The sequence below is a fragment of the Aquila chrysaetos genome, chromosome 8 (genome assembly GCF_900496995.4).
Source record: "Aquila chrysaetos chrysaetos chromosome 8, bAquChr1.4, whole genome shotgun sequence".
In the NCBI taxonomy this organism is placed as follows: Eukaryota; Metazoa; Chordata; class Aves; order Accipitriformes; family Accipitridae; genus Aquila; species Aquila chrysaetos.
The window spans coordinates 22,251,825-22,277,606 of NC_044011.1; the positions used below are offsets into that span (position 1 = coordinate 22,251,825).

The 25,782-nt window shown below is 35.6% G+C and overlaps 1 protein-coding gene and 1 long non-coding RNA gene across 12 annotated transcripts in view; both read left to right on the plus strand.

The window, feature by feature from the left end:
- The window catches only part of AHI1 (Abelson helper integration site 1), a 100,333-nt gene that overhangs the window by 42,020 nt on the left and 32,531 nt on the right, over nt 1-25,782 (plus strand). For 8 of the 10 annotated variants that reach the window (XR_003924638.2, XR_003924637.2, XM_030022649.2 and 5 more), the window contains exon 19: nt 7,613-7,730. Coding sequence is in view for 7 of the 10 variants with exons in the window: in XM_030022649.2 (XP_029878509.1) it covers nt 7,613-7,730 (118 nt within the window). In the remaining 3 variants the exon portion in view is untranslated. Of the gene's footprint in view, nt 1-7,612; nt 7,731-8,189; nt 8,230-14,206; nt 14,455-25,782 lie in introns of those variants that run through there. The other 2 variants (XR_005932994.1, XM_041125331.1) reach the window with 2 other exon arrangements.
- Nucleotides 16,642-20,241, plus strand: LOC121233476. Of its 2 annotated transcripts, XR_005932996.1 has the most exons (4): nt 16,642-17,024; nt 18,033-18,148; nt 18,272-18,404; nt 20,174-20,241. It is a non-coding gene; the product is annotated as an uncharacterized LOC121233476 (long non-coding RNA). The 2 variants fall into 2 exon arrangements; XR_005932995.1 differs by having other exon boundaries at nt 18,033-18,404.

Sequence of the window (25,782 nt, forward strand, 5' to 3'; positions counted from 1 at the left end):
ATAGCAATTTCAAGACAGGTCCATATAGCCTACTGCGTGATAGATTTGGATTTTAGTTTATTAATTATTGATGATCCTGTAACGTAGGCAATCATTTTTCTGATGACCTGGGCAATACAGTCTACCGCTTTTAAATCAAACAGGTGCTTTTGAGTAGTGCTGTATACTTTTTCCCGTATGATTTTCTTACTCTAGGAAATTCTGTTGCAATTACTACTTTAAACATAGCTACTCCCAGCTGCAGACTTACAAGGATGTGTTTTATAAGCCATGGTGGAACCACTTTTGGATCTGAAATCCTATAACCCCGTGCATTTCATTTACTGGATAAAAGAATTTCTTAGAAATCTTTTTTCTATTTGCCAAGCAGATACTGTTGAATTGTTGTGATTGCATAAAGTGATTGTTGATATGAAATGGCTGAAGTATTACTAGAAGCTTTATATAGGTAAAATACTTTAATAGCATATGAAAGTTTTGACAGAATTTTACTTTGTATGTCTTTAAGAAATAGTTTCTTATAAAGTAAGGTTTTGGAAATCATAATGAATTTTCCTTGTCAATGCATTAAATTTGCCAGTTTTAATTATGTTGCCTGTGCTAGAAAAAAAAAGCTATTTTTTTCTGTGGTTTGTTGTTTTGTTGTTTGGTTTTTTCCCCTCTGTGAAAGTCTTACAAAGCAGGTCAGATCCTTAAAATCTGTAATATCTTCCTATGTTAGAATATTCTTTGCTTAGCAAGAATTTTTTTCTAGGCATTCCTCATTTTTAGCAAACATCAGATGGATTTTAAAATACAGTCAAAAGAGATGTAAAAGAAAGGAAACTATTGTTTGTATTTTTGTAGATGAAGGAACTTTGGCACAGATGCAACATGAGTAGTTTCACAAATTCTATCCTCATACTGATCTGTATGTATTTACCGCAATTAGTTACTCTGCAGTAATTGCTAGTCTTCCTACACTTAGCCAGTGAATAAAAGAAAATAGGTAAAATATCTTGCTTTTACTATTAAGTAAAGATCATTGTCTAGGTAGTTACCTTAGAAATAGGTAGAGTGCTATAAATATGCCTTCCACCTTGGCAGCAATGCAGCCTGAGACTCTTCCAGAGTAAGATCTGGTACCAGAACTCTGAAATTCTCCACTACAGTGGTAGCTAACATGGAGCATAAAGGGACTGAAATGGCTGTTTATGGTAAGACTGTAGTTTCAAATATCTGTTCATGAGAGTATTTATTGAATTCCCTGAATATTTCATTTAGTTATATTAAGGAATTTTTCCTCTCTCCAAGTTTCTATTGAGCGTTAGCAATAGATGTAAGGAATTTCTGTTTCAAACTATTTCTCTACTCTTTCTTTATACTTTTAATTATAAGAGTTAATGAGTGATTGTGTGCATCTTTGGATACACAGATTCCTATTATCGTAGGGAGTCATTACAAATTTTACAGTGAATATGGAATTTAAATCTGCATGCTCTCAGCCTTTTACTCAAGTTAAGTGACCTGTATGAATCTAGTCAGAGTATCAGGGCAGTAATACTTATACAGCAAAGGTCTTTGTGCTCTAAGCACAGGGTATCTGTCTTCAATTCTTACTTAATATTTGCTGACATTACTACTTGAATAGAGGTCTAAAGTAGCAATAATAAGCTGCAATCAGCTGTGACAGAAGATTTTGTTCCACTACTGACCTTTTTCAGCGTTCTACTTCTCAGTGGCTTATGTTTTATATAAAAGGTTATGTCAGACACAAGAAATTAACTGCATTCATTGTTTAGCATAAAAGTATATCCATCATCATAATTTTATCAGAGGGTAAAATAAGATGGTGTTAAGCATTTTTAATGTGTGTGGATTTTATTGATCAGTCCTTTAATTTTATTTCCAGTTTTACCATCTCAGTTTTCTTGCCATAAACATTTGTACACTGTTAAGGAAAAGTTACTCACTGTTTTCTCCCTGCTGAACAAAGTAAACAGGGACATCTGAGTAATACTGTGTTTATTCAAATCATATTTTAAAGCGGAGAAAGCTAGATTCACTCATGCTGGTAAAACCCAGCAAATTACATCTCCTTCTGCCAGCTGGCTTATTGTCACCAAAGTGTGGAGAAAGCAGCTTTTGTTAACAAATTTTTATGACAGAAAATACCATAAATGTGCACTGAGTCAATTTAATAACATTGTTGACAACTTTTTTTATTGATGGTTATTGGGGCAGTGATAGAGTTTCTTGCAACATCAGGTGCAGAAAGGAACATTGGTCATGGCTCAAATACTGAGATACTGTAAATTGAGAGTTAAAGAAGGATATACAAGATTAAATCTCTAAGAATTTTTTAATAAAGTTTCACAGATTCCTTTTATTTTTTGTTAGCTGACAAAAGCAATTTGTTTTTCATTCAAATAAAAGATACAGAAAATAACTTTATATCTTTGCATCCAAAAGTGCTGCTTATTCTGGGGAAATCTAGTCAGGTTTTTTAAACTTTTTTTCTCGGAATGGTTACATTACAGTTAATCTCTGGAATAAGTAAATGAGAGCTTATCAACATAAGAAATTGGATTACACTTTTTGTTTAAGTGCGTAATTTTAAAAACAATTTAGTGAAGTGCAAGCCTGGTTAAATTTTTTTTTTTTTTTTTAGAATGATAGGAATGATAATGAAATTTTCATAGAAATATATCTTTTTTTTTTAACATCTCTGTGGAAAAGAAAAAATATATATATGATTGGAGAAGCCTAGAATCTAACCAAATACTTGGGGAGAGATGGGGGGAGGGGGTGTTACAAATGTCTGAGTGGTTACGTGATTACCTGAAACTGTATACTGTATTTAGAGTCATGTCCTAATGTCTTTTACCAGCAGGTACAGAGGAATAGATTGCTATATGTATTTGACAAGGTGTGAGTCAGAAGAATTTGTTGTCTATTTTCCTTAGTAGGAAGAGAAATAAAATCATAGGACAAGTATCTTTGGGTATGTTTTGTGTGCGACACAGGCTACATCCATTTTTCATTGCACAAAACCAGACATTTTTAAAATTTTACTACTATAGTCATGGATTTATTTCCCTCCTTGCCTGCACCCCCCCCCCCCCGCCCCGGTCATATGTTCTTTGATAGCAAGAATCATGACCAGCTGCAGAAGAGGTCACAGTTTACATAGTAATCTGCTTGGCTCTTACTAAGCAAGACAAATCTACTTTTTGCTGTTATTGGTGAAGACATTGGCCAATTCTGCTAAAACGTGTATATCCAGGCATGTTCTTAAGGCGAAATGCCAGTTTTATCCAATCCAGGAGAGGTCATACTCTCTGTACTTTATGGCTGAGTGAGTCTACACGGCCTGTGTATAACTGAGCCTGTATTTAACAGTTTTGTGCCTTGTACAAAGAATTTGGTTTTCCTTGTGGCTAAAAGAAAGAAGCTTACTATTCCAAATGTTTATAGTATCTTAATTTCTTCTTACCTTTTTTTTTTTTAAAGGGGGGGGGGGGGGAAGAGGAAGAAAGCTTTTGTGGTAAGCCTGTAATTGAAATGCCGGAAGTCTCTGGCAGAACTAAGGAATTGAATATATATCATTACTGTGTGATAAGACATATCATCTGTAGACAATGGCTATATCTAAACTGTAGGATCAAGCACCTTCTAGCTTCAATTTTCATGTGTGTGCCCTGGTCACTTCTGGGTTTCTTATGGGGAAAACAATGGAGCACCCAAGTTAAGAGGGAACTACATTGCAATGTAGATGAGGTCTTGATCTATATGATCAGAGTAAGAGGACTGTAGGGAGCACCAGGGGAACACACTTGCTTCAGACAAGCCACGTAAATACGTTTTGGTTTTGCCTGTGTGTAATGGGATGATATCTTATTTTAGCTGTCTTTGGTTTTCCCATTTAGTCTAAAAGTTACTTAAGAGCAGAACAGATTAGTCTCTAAGTGATTGCAGGACATCTACCTCAATAGAATCCCAGTCTTCATTGGAGTACTCCTAATGCTACTGTCATAGAAATGATTGCATTTTTACATAGATGTAAACTTGATTCAAACTTACTAGTACTGTACTCCTACTTTAAGCATTATTGCTTATGTATTTTATTCTACCATTGAGTAAAATAGCAGAATTTGTGTTTGGTTTTTATTTCAAATTCAATTGTCAGCTTTTAAATTCTTGCAGAATCATGTTTTAATAATGTTTTTAAACTGTTTTTAAAAACAGTGTCCTAGAAGCCTGAAGTTTCAAGGGGGAAGCCTAAAACTGAAAGACTAAGAGGTAGTATAGAGCTGGCCAACTTGATTTGGCTTGCAAGTATGTATGGAAATGTCAATTATATTGGTTGCAAAGGTCATAAAATTGCATTCTCATGAAAAAAAGAGGAATTGTTAACTTGTCAAGTCTTCAGTATTCTGGTTTTTGTCTCATGCAATTCACTTCTAATGTGAAAACTAGTTCCACTGAAAGTGTATATTTGCATAATTTGCATAGAGCTGCCCTAACACAAAAAATGCAGATCAACTTTGTTTAAACTTGGCAAAAATTATGTAGGTATCCTTTTTCACTACAAAAACTACATGAGTGTTATAACTCTTAGTTTTACTTAATTCAGGATAGTAGTAAACTGTGTCTTTGATAAAGCTGTGGTTTGTGCATGAAGCAAGCAGAGACTGTTGTGAAAAATAAGTAGATTGATGGTTGGCTGTCTTAGCCAACTTTACTCGTTGTTGTAAAGGTATTTAGCAATGCCTTCCCACAGCATGCATTTCAAAAAAAAAAAAAAAGATTGCTTCACTGCTCTGTATGTAGTCTTATGTCTGTCTGTTGTCGGAGAATTAATTATTCTTCATAGGACAGTGCACTTCATCTGGAAACAGTTCTGCTGAATCATTAGTCCTCACTTATTAGCTAGCTGAGTGGTTCCTTCTTCTGTTATTATGTTGTGGGTTTTTCCTTCTTTGGGCCTTTTAGAGATTTAAATAATATTTAAGAGCTAGTGGCAGAAAGGTCATTAAAACTCTGATTTTGTGTTTACTTTGGACGGACAGTCTTTTATAGCTCACCTGCGCTGAGCATCACTGCCATTAGGGGGTGGAATGAATCATTCCTGTAAGACTGCTTAAATTTAAAACTTTCTTTTTAATATCTCTTTTATAAAAATGGTTTTTACCTTGTTTTTAAGGACTTGGAGTGGAAGGAAATGTTGCAAGATAGAACTTGCTTTGCATTTTAAAAAGGCTGATTTTCTCAAATCTTCAGGAGTGTACATTCAGTTTTCTAATGTACGTGTCTATTGCATTTGATTTCAAAGTATGCTATTTGGCATGTATAATGAGAGTATTTGGGTAATACAACAGGAAAATAAGAGAAGTGAATTAAATGCTGTATAGGAATAATTTACATACAGAGTTCCATATCTCTTATATAATTCATTCAAGCGCCACAATCAAGACCAGTTTCTCCTGATACTTTTTTCCCTCCAGGATGAACCAGCGAAGTGTCTGTTAAGTGCTAGTTTTGAATAGTTTGCTCTGTTGTGATAATTTGATTTCCAAAGGCTGATGTATTCAACTTGTCTTCATTCCCTGGTAGTGTCTGAAATCAACTTTTTGATAGCAAATTTGAAAGAGAATTCCATGAGAATACTTGACTGGAAAACATAAGTTTGTATCACTGATGGTTTAGTATGCACTCAGCAAGCAAGTTATGTAGGGGCGAGATCTTCTCCTTTGTCTTACTGCAGAAAGGGTCTCCCTAGATCTAAGAGTGGATAAAAGAAGATGAAACACTGGGAAGCTGAGCTGGACACATTTGCAGAACAGATTATTCTTCTGTGTTTGAGTAAACACATAAGCCATTGGCTTTCCACCTTATTTGTGTGTATCAGAGAAAACTTTATATTAATGAAACTTAGTCACATGCATATGTAAATATAAGAAAAGCAGATTGATTTTGTTGTTGTTCAGAAAAACAAGCCTCTTCATTTTGCTTACATTTCGCAACTACTGTTTACTAACATTCTGTTAAATTTGTACACTGCAGTAAAATCTGGCTGGTTTAATGCGTTTTTCATCATGTTCAATGGTTGATCTGATTTTCTGTCTTGCTTTTCTTTCTGGTCAGTTTTGGAGCATAGTCATTACAACTGCGTGCAGTTGCTGAGAGAGTACTTGATTAGTAAAAGACAGTTTTTATTATCAACTTCTTTTAGTAGAATTAAATCCATATTGCTACACAAAAACCAGATACATTAAGATGAATGTCTAGTGTAGTAATACAGAGGAGATGATAGCAGATATCCTCTATGGCCCAGTGAAGTTATGCAACACACTTTCTGGTGCTATATTACCTGTATCCCAGTACCTCTGCCAATGCTCACGTATTCTGCATTATTGAAACCTGTTGAACTGCTTGATATTTAATAAATGGCAGAAATAGTAGTTATATAAATTATAGCCTTTCTGGAAGTAAGCCACTGATTCACTTTGTTTTAGCTGTCTCCTTTCTTTAAACAGAATTGACAAGTCAGTAGATTGAAAATTTGCAAAATGTCATTGTTCTGTTGTGGCCCACAACTAAAGTTTAAGGGTCTGATTTAGATTTTACTGAGGCCAAAGGTAGTGATCCACTGAGTGTGGGCTTTTAGTTGGATTAAGTGACCATGTGCATTTATTCTAGATTGTGAAATAGGCTTGACTTTTGAAAGGGTCAAGAATTATGTTGGTTTATGTATATAACTCAAAAATTTTAGCATATGAATATTTTGTTTGAAGAAAGTTACAAATATTTTATTTAAGGGCTATTTTCCCTCCCCTTTGGCTGTGTTATCAAGGCAGCCAGTGAAAATATGTTTAACAAACAGTAAAATTCTCAGTTGGATCATGTAAAAAACCTAAGATTGTCATAATGTATTTTTTCATAGGCTGTGACATAATATGTCAAGAGTAAAGTTTGGAAAGATTTTTGCTTTGTGATAGCTGCTTGTATATCAAGAAACTCCATAGCAAACCAAATTTTAACATGATCTTTGTTGCTATGGAAATTAGGACTGCAGATATTTTTTTGTGTAGCTTACATAAAGGAAGCGTCTGGTGTGTTGGTCTAAGTATGCTTTATTGATTTGCAGAAGTCAGTTTTATGTTAGGACTGGTTTAAGATTTTTTTTTTCCCTCATTCTAATATTGAGTAATCTCTCTGTAGATGTAGTGTAGTTTGAGTACTCAAAAATGAGAAGTTATTTTACATTTATAAGTTTATAACCATATATAAATGTCACTTTTTTTTTATACACAAAGATGCAACGAGATGCCAGTTCAAACAGTTCTATTCCATTGTTTGCAGTGCTTGAGAGTTTGTGTCCATATGTAAACATGCAATTCAATTTACAGCTGTGTCAATAATTTTTCAAAGTTTTTGTTTCCAAATAGTCTAAAAAAACCCAAAACCCAACCCATCATTGAAATTGTTATTTATAATCGACTTGAGTCTTAATTTTTTTTCCTGGAATTTAATAGTTATTCACAGTAAGCAAATATTTCTCTTCTAGCTGTTGCATCAGTAAGTCACCCAGGAAATTACACTTCTTTCTGATTTGTCTTTCCTATTACAGGCGAGCTCAAATCTCTTGCTTCCTGCGCCATCATCACTGTCACCACACTCCAAGCTAAGACTGCAAGGCACTCTGAGCACTCCCCTGAATCCTCCGTATTTGTTCACTACTAAAAGTGGTAAGTTTCTTTCTTTATTTCTGCACTCTCTGTAGGGAACGGGTGATAACTTCTACATGGAAGTAACAACATGAGGATTTTTTTCTGCCTTTATAAATTTTGCTGCGCAGCTCTTTCAGGGAGTGTCCTGCTTGTTATATGTGATATTGTTTATAAAGTGCAGTGTGATACAGTCCAGTAATGATATATGTTCCCTTGTAATACTTTTTCTTTAAGCTGTACACTTATTTATTAGTGCTTTAAGTTCCTAGAACAGTACGAGATTGCAACCTTTTCTTAATTTACTATTTTGATAATATTTTAATACTTACTAAAGTATCTTAAATACAGACACTGAAAAACAATAAAATCATATTTTTAAAACCAGATGTACTGATATAAGAAAACAGTAGTAAGAAAAGCACTTTACTTAAGAACCATAGTGCTTGGTAGTTTATTTGCAGTTGTGTTTATTTTTAGGGGTTTGTTTCTAAGGATGTTTTGTATTCAAAGATTTTGACAAAAAGGTGAGCAATGAAGTTGTGCATTTTTCTGATACTTACTTTGCTAATAATATCTGTTGCATCGGTAATCACAATATTTAATAATAAAATTGGTAATTTCATGCCTTTTTCTCTTTTTTTTTTTGGGCACCTGTAAAATAAGACAAAAATTGGAGCCTTAGTTTTGAAGTGTTTTTGTTTTGTATACTTGAGAAGAGTACAAAGAAGTCCAGGGGGAGGGTGGAATATATAATGAACTAAAAACAGGTAACAGAGATTTAAAATGTAGATAGTAAAGATAGGAATAGTCTCTATAATTATATAGAATTATCTCCCAAAGGCAGACAATTTTCTTCGCAAATCAAGTTATGATTAGTTTTTCTGAGCAGCAGGGGAAAAGGGTCCTTAGCATGGACTAAAAGATTGACCACTAGTCTCAGAATCGCACTTAGTCAGTAATTCACAGTGTAAATGGCCATGCTCCAAGTAACTTCTGTATTTCCATTTTCTACCTTAACAAAAGGGCTTAGAGCCAAAATAATACTCAGCTATTACACAACAGATGCTTATTGTTTCCAGAGTGTGTAAACCTTACAGAAACAGTAGAATACATATGCTGTCTTACATATTGTGAGTATTCAAAATAAGTGGACTAACCCTTTAAAGAACATTAATAAATACTTTAAATTGTTTTAAATGCCTGTACCTAATATTGCTCAAACCAGTGCATTTTATTGTCTTGAATTTTACTTTATGCAGAAGCACAGATAAATGTGTTGATGGAGACTTCTTAAATAGCATGAACAAACATAGATATGTGTTATAGCTGTTCATGTGTGTTCCCAATGTAGTTTCCAAAACTGACTAATAGTTCAAGATGATCCACAGGTACAGGATATTATTTATGCAAGGGAAGTATAGTAAAAAAGACATACATTTTAATGGTCTTGTAACAGTTAATGAAAGCAATGAGAAAATGAAGATTTTTAGGGGAAACAACCATAAAAATGCTAGTGGACCACAACTGAAATAGAATTTCCTGTAAGGAAATATTTTAAAATCCTAAACAACTTCCTTGTCATTTGGGAGGTCTCCAAGTTGTTCTACTGTGACAGCTGTTTTCAGTGAAACATATGAGAAAGATGTAGTCATCTATTTCACGTTTCCCCGTTGGTTATAAAGTGTGAACATAGGTGCTCATGTTCATCGCTCCTAACTGCCAGTTTAGTTTTACTTTCGAATAATGGAAAAATCTGTACTTAAACAGATCTATTCATTTATGAATTGTGCTGGAAGCACAAAACCTTTTTTTTTTCCTGTGTTGGGTTCATATACGCAATATGTATGCTTTTCTGTACATACATTATTGGGATGTTGCATTGTTAACAACTGCCTGTAATACAGAGATCCTTCATTTTTGTCCAGCAGATGGTTACATATTCCTGAGGGTTATGTTAGCAGTTATTCAGTCTTCTCATTCTCACACTTTCCTGTCATCTTTTGCTGTGTATTTAGTGCTTCTTAAAGCAAAATGCAGAATTCCCATTACAGTGAAGTCCCTACAGGCAGCATGCGTTAAACTCTGTTAGCAATCTTTTTAACCGTGTAACTGGTGTATATGCATGCTTTATTAACTTGATAAGGTTGTAGCTGATGTCTTGTGATATGGACAGTGTAGTAGCCTGGATACATGCAGCACTTTCTTCTTTTAACAAGACAATTATCTAGGTCTTGCTTTAGGTAGGAAACAGTGGAAAAATGGGGTATCCACCTTTGTGATTTATGGGCAGTAGCAGTAAAACTGCAGATCTTTCCTGACTTTTAAATCTTTCTGTATCCAGATATATTTGCAGAAATAGCTGTAAGTGATTTTGTACTATTTCAAATAAAATGAAGAGGCACGTGTAAAAGGCATAGTAGTGAACATTACTTTAACAGATGGATTCTGCGTACTCTCAAACATATAGTACGTTTTGGCTTTTCAAGGGCATACTTTCACATGTATATAGGCTTTCATGAAGCCCCAGTCCTTGTTCTGCTATTTACCTTCCTCACTTCACTCAAGATCAGTTATCTCATGGTCACTGAGGCAGGACTGCCTTTGTCTTCAACCAGTTCTGCCTTATTCATTATTAGCATGCTCAGGGGTGCAGCCCCCTTAGTCAGTCTGTTCAGCATCTGCATCAAAAAATTGTCCCCAGCGCATTCCAGAAGTCTGAATTGCTTGTAGCCCGTGGATTTTGTCTCTCGAGCAGATACTGAGGTGCTTCAAAACCTCCATGAGAGTCAGGGCCTGTGATTTCGAGACTTCTTGCTCTGTTTAAAGGTGTTTTTATCCACTTCCTCTTCTTGATCAGGCAGTCTGTAGCAGGTGCCCCCCACAATGTCCATATTTTTGACCTCTGTTCCAATTCTGACCCATACGCGCTTGACAAACCTGTCACCTGCTCTGTAGCTCTACGCATTTGAGCCTCTCCTCCCTTCCCTGCAGCACTCCCCATTCTTGTCTTCCCTATCAGTCCTTCCTAAAGAGCCTGTGTCCACAGGCTCTCACAACATTGCAGTCAAACAAGAAACATAAATATAAATATATTTTATGTGAAGGAAAAATTCATGAAACACTGAAAATATGGCTCAATGCCATTTATCATTCTAATATAGCCCCTTCCCTCAGCAACACTATTTCGTGAAAGCAGACTTGAGTTACTTGGAAACCACTTGGGTTCGTATGTCCTTGAATATTTCATAGTGTGATAGCAAAGATGCCTCTTCTTATTTCAGTCTTTCCTGTGTTCTGTAATGAGCACCCCTTTCTGATTATTTAATTAATTTTACAAAAAGGTGAACTGTTACCTGCATGAGGTGACTCCATATAGAGTGAAGCAGTCTGCTAGTGTTTGGGTTTCTGCATGCCAGCTGCTGTAACTTCCAGTTGTAAACTAATGTCAGATCCTTCCTTGTCTCCTTAAAGAGTTTGTTCAGTTATGTTTTTTTTAATCCCTGATCTTGAGTTTTACATGCAATACTTAAATATCCTAACTTTGTTCTAAATTAAATAATTTGTTCTTTAGTCATCAGAGAGCTTCATAACCTTTCTCAAGCATAGAACGTTTTTTATGTGAGATGAGTAAAGACAAGATCACAGTATCATCAAGGTGGGAATGCGCCTTTGGAGACCATGTAGCCTCAACCCTCCTGCTCAAAGCAGGTTCACCTAGAGCAGGGTGCTCAGGACCCTGTCTAAAGGGGTTTTTCTATGTTTAAATGGTATTTTCTGTATTTCAGTCTGCATTGGTGCATGGGATTATTCCTCCCCAAATGCAGGACTTTGCATTTCCCTTTGTTGAACTTTGTGAGGTTCTTGTTGGACCATTTATGCAGCCTGTCAAGGTCCCTCTGAATGGCAGCATGTCCCTCTGGTGTATCAGCCACTCCTCCCAGTTTTTTTATCACCTGCAAACTTTCTGAGGGTGCACTCAGTCCCATCATCCAGGTCATTAATGGAGATGTTAAATAGTGTGGGCCCCAGTATCAGACCCTGGAGTGTACCACTAGTGACTGGTCTCCAGTTAGATTTCATGTAAGTGGTTACAAAACTCTGATCCCTGCAGCTCAGCCAATTTTCAGTCCACTGCAGTGTCTGTTTGCACAGTCCATACTTCATCAGTTTGTCTATAAGAATGTTATGGGAGACAGTGTTGAAAGTCTTACTAAATTCAAGGTTAACATCTACTGCTTTCCCATCAATGCTATAGAGTGCTGTGCAAGAGATATATTTAAAGTTTTGTCAAGAGTGTGGTTAGAATTACTAGAAAAAAGTAATGAATTTTGACAAACAGTAATTAAGGAAGTAGGTACCACAAAGCAGATAGAAGACCTGGATGAACTTGTTTCTTATGCATTATGTATAAAGCACTTCATTAGAGAGATTTCTTAAAATTTAACAAAATTAATTTAAATTTAAGGAAATGTGTGTTGTGTGCCTTCCTCTCACAAAGGTATTGTTAAATTTGAGAGGAAGGCACGGAACTTCAGTTTTCTTACTGTCCATCCTGATAGTCTGTCAGTTGGAATTTTTCATTGAGAATGTAACTCATTTTACCATGTCAGGGTTTTTTTGTCTGCCTCAGTGAAGCTGCAGCTGTGCTGATAGCTACTTCATTTTTTTGAAAAGTTTGCTAGATGTGTGTCTTCGGAGAAAGTCATCTCCTTTAAGTTTTACCTTTGTAATTTGGATTCATAAAGTCCTATGGCTGGTCCTATTTTTCGCTTTAGTCAGATTTCTCCATGTTGCACATGTAGCAGATTACTCCATTCTTACTTGATTATTGCTTAGGGAATCTGTCCCTAAAAGTATGTAATATGTAAGCTGAACTGATTTTCTTCTTTCTTTTCTTTGGTGGGGTTTTTTTTTTTTGGTAATAAGAAAATTTGTCTAAGACCTGTATTTGATAGTCAGAATTGAGGTTTTACCTTCCTTGTGCTGCATAGCTCTACTTATGCTCATGCTTCAGTGCTAATTTTATCATACCTGTGCTGCAGTACTACTCTGCAGCACTGCACTGTAGCATTATCCAGGACTTTGTCTTAGACATTGCTGTCTTTTCCTTGTCATGTTCTCATCTTTGTACCTTCTTCCAGGATAGCACATATCTAGTTCTTATTTTTTAAACAAAAAAGGAAATAGCAAAAGCTCCAGCTTTCAATTACCTGTTCTTTGAGAGACATTAAAATCTCCTCTGGTTTTGTTTGCCTTCCCTCCTTAAGATTGTGAGCATCTTTGGACAGTGAAATCACATTCCTATACTCTCAGACACTGTTTTGCAGATCCATGGCATGCCATGAAAGAAACGGCCTGCATTTTTAGGCTTTATTCAACAGCAACTCTTCAGTAACTCCCACTGTGTTCAGGGCATGTTTTCTAAAATAAGTTTTAGGTTTCAAGTAATTGTAATTAGCAGGGACCCTAATTGTTAACTATGTGGGAGATTGAAGCTTGACTATAAATACCGCACAGATCTTTTCACTAAAATTTTGACTTCAATAAAACCAGTTAATTAAACCTGCTCTTAAAAATTAATTACGTATGTGCTAGAAACGTGATGGTTCTTGTATCTTTAAAAAATCTCAAAAACAAAAAAACACTTTGGCAGGGTTGAGAACAATTAGAAATTCTCTTTCCATTAACACAACTGACAGTCAAAGGTGTTTTCCACCTATATAAAGTGAAAGCTTCAAAGCACCCTCTGAAGATAATAACAAAACTGGCTTTTCATTTAAGTCCTCCGTTATATTTGATAGACTATTTAAAACTTCTTTTTTCAGTCTCAAGCAAACAGTGAAATAGGTTTCTACACCAAAGATATCAAAAATATTTGTGTATCAACTAAATGTTCTTAGAAGACTATCTTGATTCTTGGTTTTTTTAGAAGCAGAAGGAGGTACATCAAGTAGCAAAATTCACGTTTTTGCAGAGATACTGCAGAAACACTGACAAAAGTTACATCCACATATCTGTGTTTGTATCATTGATTACCTTTTTTTCAATATTTCATACTTTCTTCCCAACTCTATAACATCTCTCTTCAGTACCACCACAGTCCTGGAGGACTTTAACGTTTTTATTTGTTTGTTTGGGGGGTATTAATCTTGCTTCTCACATAATTTTGTGCCACTTAAGGAAGAATGTGTGTAGAAAGCTAGTTCAGTTTGGCTTTATTCTTTTCATCGCTTAATAAGAAATTGTTAGGGAAGAAAAGACTCATGCAAACTATCATTGAAAATGTATCAAATGAACAATTGAATTCAGTTTTACTATGAGGATAGCTTAGTTTTCTAATTTGAGAATAAACAGTAATAAAATGTCCTGAAGAGATATTAAAAAAGATGACAGTATATATTAATTGAAGGTTGCATGTGTGTGTAATAATATATAGTCCAAGTATAACATGAAATACAATATTTGTAGATATCTCTGGCTATGTTTGGATACAGGTTGATGGCATTTTCAAAGAGGACTGAAAGAACTGATTGGCAGACGGAGGATGACTCAGAGAAAGCATGCGGTACAGCCAGCAGCATTGCCGGCTTTCCCACACTACTGTGCTGAAGTTAGATAATGCTGACCTTGGGGGACCATTCTTGTTTAGTGGGAGTGCCAGTAGGAGCGCCAGTTGGAGAAATCTGTTTACTGGGATCCAATCCATGCAGGCGAATTGAATGACACACAGATCACTGAATAAGTACTTTTTATTTTTTTTTGATCCTAACATATTATTGTAAATACTCTATTTTATCAAATTTTAAAGTAGGAGTGAGATCTCATTCATTTTTTAAGAGAAATAGCTTGAGTTTGTGTAAAAGATCTCTTGTGGAGAATATAATCATAAGAAAAGAACTCTCGATTTTGTCTTGAAAGAATCTGGGTATATCCGTTCACTGTTAAACTGTAATGTGTGTTCCCTCATTAGCTCACCCAACAGCTTAATTTAGATTTGCTGTGATTGGGAAAGCAATTAAGCCTGCAGGGCTGCACAGATCAGAGCTATGGAAATGGTGTAGCAATTTGCCATAATGTCTAAGTCACTTTGAGGAATTTTTTTTAGCCCCACATCTTCTTAAAATTGGGGCAGGAGGATATTGTGGTGAAGAGTACCAAATACATACCTAAAAGTGGTTCAGAACCCACACTATTAGTTGAAAGTGGTTTGAGTGTAATACAAGCTGCTAGGAGGAATAGGTGATGATGGAAACTAATTTTCTTTACTTTTATATAAGAGAATGTGAGATTATTAAACGTTACCTACTTCCTTTTTGTAAGTAAAGACAGTCTCTCAATTTCATTAGTATCAGTGAGTCTGCTGGGTGGGGTTTTTTTGTGATACTGATTAAGAAAATAATGAAGTTATGATGAGGCCTGTGCAAAAGGGCTTTAGTAGTGTTTTTCCCTGGTGGCCTGATATATGTTTATCTTTTCTTATTTATCCTTACTACTACAGAGGGAGAAATGCAAGTTTCCTGTTCACTATGGGGTAGTCGTAATGGCCTCAATGTGATCAGGCAGTCCAGTGGGGGAAATATCTTTGATTAGTAGTCTACTACCAGTTGTCTATAAGTCTTAAACTTTATAGAAATACAGAACACCTATTAGTATGTCCTGTAGAGGTGCTGCCAAAATAGAAAGTGGTCTAAGAATACATAAGAAGAAATGCTTGCAGAATGGTTAGCTTCCTGCAAGCTACAATCTGCTTATAGAAGAATGTCATGTGTTTGAAAAGGGTAATGTGCATTAAGATGGAAGAAATATGTGCCCAGTACTTGTCTCTCACTTCTCAGTTATCTTTCTATGTTTTTATGCAATTTGCTGTTTTCCTGCTCTGTCATATATTTGTAGAACTGATCCTGCCTGACACATTTTTCAGAAATTTAACCATTTAAAAATTTTTAAGAGAATTCTTCTAACATTTTTATGGGGATGGAATTTTTTTGAAATGTGGCCTTTTCATTTAATTATTCTAATGGGACAGTGGTTCTAAAAAATGGAAAATATTGCCTATAATTTTCTTTTGCATTCCTAAATGTAGAAATATGAATTGTTTTTTGTTATTATAACAAATATCTAATTGCAACTTTGCAGAATTCTCATGTTTTGCTGTAATTTGTAGAACTCAGTTGCTTCTAACTCTTTGACTGGATCAAGTATATATGTTTTCCATCTTTTGGAAACTGAATTACTTAAACACCCCCACCACCCCCCAGTTTGGATAACAATAACTTATGAAAACTGTTGCAAGAGAATGCATAAAACTAGCACTTTGTAAGTGAATAAACTTGGTTTATTTTAGTCCCCAGTTTTTCAGCATATTATTCTGTTTTTTTTATTTTCTATTAACCAAAGATAATACCTTTACATTCATTACAAGGCTTTATTTTAACTATAAAGCACTGCATAGTCACAGAGAAATTATGGTAATGGATTAAGTTTTAGATTCAAGTACCAGATTTTTTCTTCACTTTTCAAAAGAGGGTAGGAGAACTGAGCAGAGACAAAGTACCAGCTAAACACCACAGATCAGCTCTTCAGCGAGTGTGAACTGATTTAACTACACTGAAGTTAGGTAAAAATATTTTTACCAAAAGCAGAAGAACGTTAGGTCTAAAATATTTTTTATGTATGTCTGTGTGCTAATTTGAATGGGAACTCCCCTGGGGAAAATGATAATTCATTTTAAGGTAGTCGTGTATCTCACTTTTGCTTAGGGGAAAAGTATAAGAGAGAAGGGAGAAAGAAAATAAAACTTTTCTATTATTATTATTTGCTCATAGCAGAATGGAAGAACTGAAAAATTCAACTAAAGAATATTTTTCTCAAAGTTAATTTTCTTTTAAAACAATAGAAGCATCCATCACAAGATTTATTTTTTTTTTATGCCTTTCTGGTTCTTTTATAAGCTGTTTTGCCATACCATTTACATTTTGAAGAAACAGTGTCTCAGTTTCTTCAGTGCAAATAGATTACGAAGGCTCAGTTGTCACCTGCAGCCAACCTTTGCATGTACTTGCCTGATCTTACTCCTTCTGCTCAGTCACTAGAGCCATCTCTGGGATGTTCCACCTTGCAGCCAACTTTGGCAGAAAATAAAAATTAAGAGTACCAGGACACAGCTGTGCCCTCACCATGGCTTACAGGCAGTTCAGGTGACCTGCAAGGGAAAGAACTTCCTGAGAGCTCTGTGGCCCTGCTGTGCTGCCAACATCAGTTGCCACTGTCAGAGTTCTGGCTCAAGGCTCAAATACAGGACTTTGTTTTAAGGTAGGAGAGCTGAGTGTTTACATTTATAAAATGAATAGTAAAAAGTGTTTTTTTAATTTGAAAACAAAAGGTGTATAAATAGATTCATCTAACCACAAAAATGTTCCAACAGAATAGTAAAGAGACAGAGACAAAACCATTATCATTAATGACAATATAGTTCTTCTATTTTAAAAGGTTGGTTATCCAGTTTCCTCTATCTGATTGATAAGAGGTTATAAATGTCAGAAGAGTTTGTATTTTCTAGTTAAACTTGCTAGAATTGTTTATACTGAGATCAAAGATACACATGTTCCTTTATTATATGTTCTTTTTCATATTTCTTCTAGGCAAGTTAATTAAAATATTTCACTAAAAATTACACTAAATACAGAGCACAATAACAGCAATCTTTGAAGATTCCAAAAACTTTATCAAAAGCACACCATTTATATTTACTTGAAATTGGTGTATGTTAGGGTAATTATTGCTGTGCCTTCAGGCTAAAGGAAGTACTCTCAGCCAAATTATACAAGGGTGTGGATTAAATGAAGCATTACTCTCTGTTTGGCGGCAGTGGATATAGATTGCAAAATCAGGGTGTGACGTAGTACTGTGGGAAGACTCTGCCAAAAGTGATTTGGCCTGAGTGTGCCCTTACTTTCTCAATTATGTGGATCCTAAAACAACCAAATCTAATTAATTCCTGAGTAGAGAGGTCCTGTTAACTGTTTTCAGTCTGAGCTTGTCTGTACTTTCAAATAGAGCTTGTCTGTAATTTGGGGGCTATTGAGCTACAAGACAGCAAGTGTTTAAAAAGTGCATATTTAAATGCAATTCTAGCTGGTTTCAGAGGTGGAAACAGTTCTTCTGCCTGAGGGTTGTGCAGCAAAGTATCAATTCCCTGTCCAGCAGAAAGTTCAGGTCAGCAAGGATGCTGTCTGTAGAGCAGTAAGCATGAGTGAATAAAAAGGAGGACGTTGATCCCTCCTTGTATTGCTCTAATCCTTCTGTTCCTATCATTTCCAGAGGAGCTGGGAAGACTGTGCGAAATACCCAGTAGCAGCCATAGTGCACAGGAGGGAGGCATCTCCCTCTCCCAAGAGGAGACCTAGGTCCTTTGACTTCATTCCTGGTTTTGACAAGTGAGCAAATCCCAAGTACACTTAAAAAAAAAATTCCTTAGTTTTAGGATATATTATCCATGCTTTTTTGGTATACATACATACTTTTTCAACTATTTTAAAAACCCTCTGCTAATTTTGTAGATAGATTTTTATCTGTGTGAAACAACTAGACTTTCATGGATTCATATGCAACTGTTGCTACCCTTGTTGCTGGTGCCTCGAAGCACCAAGTTCAGTGAGAGCAAGCTTCCCTCACATGATTCATTCTACTAATGTAAAACCTTTTAAATTGACTTTGGGTATCTGTGGTCCATATCATGCCATGCAATAGGCTGTGGTACCAGTGTAGCTTGATACTGACCATGTCAGTCCTATAGAAAGTAATGATAAGAGGATGGTGGCTTGGGAAAGCATTAAGAAAGCCGAAGGCACATACAGAGAAGTGAGGCCTCTATGGGTGCATAACTTAGATGTTGCTATTGTCGCACAACCTAGTGACTTGGTATTATTTACAGAGCTGGCCTCAACGTGCTGCTTTGATGCAGATGAAATTAGAGCTTCACTGGAGCTTGCCTCCTCACTGTTAGCTTGCTTTCTTGCTCACTGGAGGTTGTAAGGAACAGTGACTCATTGCTTGTTGGCTTCAAATGAGGTGGTAGAATTGCTTTAAAACTCTACTCTTGAAAACTTGTATTTGAGTGTTTTCTGCAATATTATGGCATGCTCCAGTGAAGGAGGAGATTGCACAGGTTCCTTCTTCATCTTTTGCCCTCACAATTAGGGCTCAGTTTCTTCAGCTTTTACTTCCTCGGTCAGAGAAAAAAGTTCTGAATGACACATAGGCAAATTCAAAAAAATTCCTTGGAGTCTTTCTTGCTCACTTGACCCCAGGCTTTGCTCTGGCATGCCAGGCAGTCTTTCTGCAGAAGACTCTTACTGAGACTGCATAACAGATAGTATTTGAAGCTGTATTTCTCATCTGAAGATTGATTCTACCATATCATATCCCCATATGCCTCTGGATATCACATCCCCTTTTCCTATTCCTGTCAATATCTTCTGTTTTGAATAGAGGGCCACTGCATCTACTTCAGCTGCCTATGCTAGCTTCTGGTGCATCATTGATTGTTTGGGGTTTTTTTTTCCAGATTAGCTGAAGGGTGTTGCAGTGACATATGTTGATACAGGTCTTTCTGGAATCCATTCAGAGCCTGACTGGTCAAAGCAAGCAGACTGCTGCAGCTAATACACCAAAGAATAAAATATAGAAAATTGGAGCTTATTTAATAATATATGTTGAGCATCTTTTGGTGTGATAAATTGCCTAGTAGCAGAAAATGTTCTGAGAATTCTGTCACCAAACTTCTGATTGTCACTATTCGCCAGTAGAGCGTAAGAACTAATTCCCCTAGCTTTTTTTTTTTTCCTAGCAAGGACTGTAAGTGCTAAGATTCACTTTGTAAGATGTCATTTTCAGGTGAAGATCATAAATGGGCTCTATTTTCCTAATCCTTGCATCTTTGAATTTTCATTTATGGATAACCACATGTAAGCAGAGTTCACCTCTCTAATAATGATTTATGTATGGTGCACGTTGCTGGTTGAAGAACTTCTCTTGTAAGCCAGGTACAAGCTAAAACTGAGTTTGGTGTTTATCTCCTTTAAGGACTCCAATTCACACTCTTGGCGTTTTTCATTTTAGAAATGTATTCAGAACTTGTGTTTTGAACTACATATTGATTAACTAGTGGTAACTTTTTACCTTTTGTGTCCGGCAGTGCAATCTAACAGTATGTTCAGCCCAATTATATTTGCTTCAGATTCAGCTGCTTCTGTATAAAAAAGCAGAACCAACAGGAGAAGAAAAGTAATTGTGCTACTGTTATTTGGAAAATCTGGAGTGCAGTGCCCACTTAATACACATGTATAATGTACCACATCATGTGTACCTTGATAACAGTACTTTATTGGAAAGTTGGTTTCCTTGTGCTAAAGAGCATAAAGGACACTTCCATCTTTTTTTGTCTACTTGTATGGGTAAAGGATCTTCAGCAATTGAAATTGTGGTTTGAATTAAGAATCTTCCTGCAAATCAGCTTTTCTTACCAAAAACAAATAATTTTGGGGGTAAGTTCCAGGAATCACGCAAAGAGAACAAGGTGTGTCCAGCGTTGTCTGTATCGCCAGTTCTTGAGTTAATAATTTGGCACATGTGACTGTGCAGAAACCATCTAGGAAGATATAACAACTGTGTACTTTTATGTGAACAAGGCTATTAAGGCATATGCTTTGAGAGTTCCAAACTTAGTGTTACTAGACAGTTTTCTGTGTTTTGTACAGTTGTTTAGTCCTTCTGAAGAAACAAATGTTTGTGTAGCAGTTAGCAATTAAGTCAGTTTTAAAGAAACCTAGATATCTTTCATAATGCATAATGTATAGAAATGGGTTACTTTCATAATAAGCTTTGGAGAAGAATTTCCTGCCCTTGAATATTCAGACCTCTCTCTTACTGATGATTATGAGAACTTAGCAGCTGCTGCTTTCATGTGGATTTTTGATTATTGGCGATGCAGTATGAGCATAGTCAGTAGCAACTTTAGCTGCTGCTGTTAGTCAAACCAGAGAGGATGGGTGATGTAATTAAGCTTACATGTTAAAATACTGCAGTTTTTATCAGTTAGGCACTACCTGTGTGATGATGTGAAAAAAGCTGTCATGTTATTATATTAAGTACTTAATCAAATTGTATGTCATGATACTATAGAAAATACTTAGTCAAATAGTACTTCTGTATTCATTCTGAATTTAATTTACATTAATATTTTTGTTTACATCTTTAGACTTGCTGTGCAAATATTCTTGTTTGTAAAATTCCTGTAGAAATAAGATACAAATTCACTGGATAGGACTGTAACTTCTACTTGCTGGCTTGACGCTGAGATAGTGTAAAGTCTTACTTTCTTCTAATATGAGTTGCAGTTATTTGGGTTGCTGATTGAACCTTGGAGAGAAATCTGTTTTCTCCAGAATATCCAGAGTTCTGGAAATGTGGTCTTGGCCCAACGCTGGGCACAGTCCCTCTTTATGAACCTGCCTGTCTTGGTTTTCCGTCTTTTACCTCTCCTCAGATGGGGTACCGCTTTGGAAATGAAAGGGAGTATTGCCTCCTAACAATGTTCTTTGCAAACGGTTTCCTTTCCATGCTTACTTTTTTGCGTATCCTCCATCTAAGACCCAAGGAAAAATCTCTCTAGAACAGATTGCTTTTCAGCTCTTTGTCAAGTGATAATTCAAGCTTTCTACCAGGGTCTCCTGTACCAGAAGGTGGCCCTTAGTGGCTAAGTCATCTTTTTTACTTTCTCCAAAGTAGCATAACATTCGGTATCCACATATTTGTATAACCTGTGTAACTTCTGCTAGAGTATCTGTATGGTGGCTGAAGGCTGAGAGTATAGCAATAGTGATACTTTCTAAAAAGCATTCTAAAAATCCACTGCTGTAAAAGCAGGCAGCTATTGCATTCTAGAAAACTTTGCAGAACTTGTAGGTGAAGGACACTGAAAAATCAACATCATTGAAATCTGTGCCCAACTGGATCTGCAATGTGTTTCTTTAATGTTGAACTTAACTTTTCAGTATGTTTTCCTCTGTAACGGATGACACCAGTATTAGTCTCAAGCATTTTGTCGTATATTATTTACAAGGAAGTGTATTCAGATTTTGTTACCAAAGTTGCTACAGGCCATTATTTTATTTCTGTATGCAGTTGGAAATAAATTAAAGGACTTACTTATTCATACATATTCTAATCACTGATATGTAGAAAAACTCTTCTTAGTTTGTTCATAAATTGTCTGAAAATTCGAAAGTGTGCATGCAAAAACTCATATGTGGTAGGTCAGTTTCACCGCACACACATTCTCCTCAAATACCTGACCAATCTAGTTTCTAAACTACAAAATGGAAAGTAAATTTAAAGACATAGCCTTCTCTTTCTGAAAATACAGTAAGTATATCTGCTATGAACTTTTTTTTTCTTACTCTTTTGATTTTAGACCATATTAAAATTCTTATGTAATGGTTTCCTGATTTAGTGTCTTGCCAATGATCCTGCATTTTTCAGGTTTAATAATGTATTAATTGTTTGGCAATGTCATGGAACTTTCTGCTAATATTTTCTCAAAATTAATATTCAGTACTGGCTGATAGTGCTAATTTAATGGAGAAAGTAGGCTAGGTACAAACTAGTGGATATTCCGGTCATGATAAAGACCTGAAATGCCAAGCTGACTCATTTTTTCCAGCATATTGCATATGATGTTGCATTTTTCCTTGAATGCAAATGTTAGAAAAATGCTGCATATGTTCTTCAGGCAGTTACAAGATTTTTTTTTTTTTTTATTTTTTTTTTTTTTCCCCCAAGATTTGATTTGACGTAGTTCATGCAGTAACTGGCTATTTTTTCTCAGCTGAGAAGACTTTGCATTGCAAAAATGTTAATGGCTGATTTTGAAAAGTATCTGTGATATTCTAAGCTTATTTTCTTACTTACAGCTTTCCATTTGTAGAGCAACAGGCTAATTTGGTTTAAGTAACTATGGGTAACTAGCCATTGCTGAATTTCAGCTGTGAGAGGAACCATGCAAAGTAAATTACTTTGTTTTCCTTCCTTGCATAACTTTCATTCTTTGTCCTTTATCCCTAGTCAAGTATGTTTTCTAAAAACATGAGTAGACCTCCTGAGGTCAGTAGATACTTGACTTCAAGAGTTACAGATGGAGTTAAATTCTATTTAACTGTATTACATAGAAATTAACTATATTAATAAGTCAAATTTAACTGTACTACATATTTTTAGGAAACAAATAAGCATAAATCCTGCTTAAGAGCTCCAGTTCCTCTGATTCAGGGAGAGTAAATTAATGCAGAAGCAAAAATATTACCAAACCCAAAAGTGAAGGTTGCTTCTTCGGTGTTGGGCATCCACAACTCTTAAAGGACTGCAGTTTCTGTATTTCATGAAGTATTTTTTCTATAGGGTAACACTACAAGCTTTATTTAATATAATACAAAATAAGTTTCTTTTCAAATTTAATTTAATTTGTTTGCATTTAAATAGTCCTGGTAAGCTTCGCAAAACTAATAATGACTTTTCTCAGGATATCTGCAGCACTGGAAGAAAAATAACTCTTATTAATACAAAGTATGCGTCATAGTCTGCATTTTCCTTACATCTTTTTTATCTGCTATCTAGAACTTGTAAATAATATTGCCAATCTGATTTCAGAATGCTGATTATATCTGTGCAGGCATATTGATGTTTGCTGTAGAGTCACTTTCTGTTCTCTACATTGTAGAAACAACTGGATACGATAACCCCTGCTCATTTTCAGTTGTATCTACTGCCATTATGATGTAATGTTAGAGATTGTCATAAATTAGCACATTCCTGATTAGCATGAATTCAATAAATGTTCTTTACTTCAAAAGAATGCTTGGGACACGTGCTACTACTTGCATTGTTTATATATGGTACTGTAGAAACTTAACATTTGCAAGAAAAATGTAAGATGATGATTTGATAAGATTACTCAGAAATAATTAGGTGGGTGTGTAGGCTGCTAAATGTATTTGATTTTAATCTCTAATTAAAAAGTTGGATTTTTTAATTGTTTTTGTGATGCAATAGTTTTTACTTCATTATACCTTTTGTAAATAGGGGCCAAATTCTACCTGTTGATTGTGCCTAAGTACAGGATAAATATATTCATATGAAACGGTATTCTCCTCAAAGCCAGTGACAGACTATCTCCATAGTTCCTTCTGGAGGATTATTCTAAGATACCAAGCAAATACACGTTTGTGCCCTTGTACACCTTGAACCAGGAATGAAAATGATGGCTAACCTTGAATGAATATCTCTATGCATTCTTTTGGCTGATGGTAGATAAAATTATGTTGTGGGATATGGTACTGCCAGAAGCATAATTTTTTTGTGTGTTAGTGCTGTCTGATTCTGAGGTCTCTTATATGAGGATTGGAATTAGTTGATGTTACAGTGAAGGTATCTCTCTGTGGATCTACAGGTGTGAATTCGAGCCTTGCTCCATTCCACTGCTCCAGTGTTCACTTAGCTCTGCTGCAAGGGCGTACTTGGTCATTTGGGCTGGGGAATCAGAGACAACCAGACGCAGTAGCTAGAGAGAACTGTACCAGTCCTTGGATAAGAAAGTTACTGTGTTTAAGCACACTAGACCAGTTGTCTTTTTCAGTTGAGGAAGACTGTGACTGACTCATGGTTTGGGAGGTCAGAGTTCTCCTAATACCTGGAGTTGGGGCATCTACTGGAAAATCACATGCTGGTGTGAAAGAAGCTGCAGCAATATGCGTGGAACTGCATGGTACTGAATTGCGTAACTCCCTAGAGTTACTTTTCTAGATAACTGTTTTTAATATCAGCATTTAGTAAACAATTGGTTAAAAAGCTAAATATTGCATACTTTTTTTATTGAAAGCTTATCCTTCTGTGCAGACTTTTCTGTATAGTATAGTATTTTGAATGGCAACCAGAGCCTGATCTATTGACATAAGTTCCCAAGTTTCTTTTATTTTGTAAGTTTACAAGTTTTCATTGTATTAATGGGGATAAGGAAGGGAAACAAAAAGAAGTGCTTTTCCACCTATCAGCACAGCTCTCTTTTGGCTTAATTGTGGAGGGGAGTTGGGCTTGTTTTTTTGTTTTGTTTTGCGTTTTATGTCATTGCCATCTAGATCAACCTCTGCACTAACTGGAGGAGTGACATGTGGCAGCAGTAGAGCTAAGGCTTCTCTCTCATTTTTTTTAAGTGCATACAGCATGAAAACAGCTCTCATATCCGAATGTTAAAATAAATTAACAGAAGTTTCTCTATATAACTTAGAGAAAGTAAGAGTAAACAGAGAGGGATTTCATTTGTCCTATAGATTTTGTGGTTTGGTTTTCGATGGATAGATTTAGGTTAACAAATTGGAAGCCCACTTGGAAAAAAAGAACGACATTGAGGAGATAGTTCAGTCTTTTCCACATGCTCTGATAGAAGAAAAAAGTGGGGAAAAGACAAGGAGAGGGCTATTACAGCATGGGCTCACCTGATGTTGAGCAGACTTCTGTCAGTGCAGAATACATTGCAAGAATCTTACAGGCATTTGTTTAAGTCCTTTGCATTCAGTAGTGATACCATCACAGCACTTTGTATATACACACTTAAACATAGCATGTGAGAACTGTTTTGAGAATATACATTTTAAATGGTTTGCAAGATGCGGGCTCTCAAGAGAATTAACCATTTCCTTTGGCGTCATATTAGTTACAAAGAGAACGCTGTTTTAGAAAGAATGCTAAAAATACTCTGTTCCTTGTCTCACTTAGAACTGCTTTTGAATATAGTTTTCTTAGTCTACGTTCAGCCAAAGTAGTTTTAAAAGCTATAATAGAGATTAAACTTCATTGAAACAATTTTCAATACACTTTGGTCCTATACATTCTCCTGTTCAATTTGGAATATGTTCAAAATCATAGGTGCTAGACTAAGTTATGTAGACCAGAATTTCAAGTGGGTTTTTACATACAGCATTGGATATTAGTAAAACATCTGTTTTGCTGCTGAAACAAA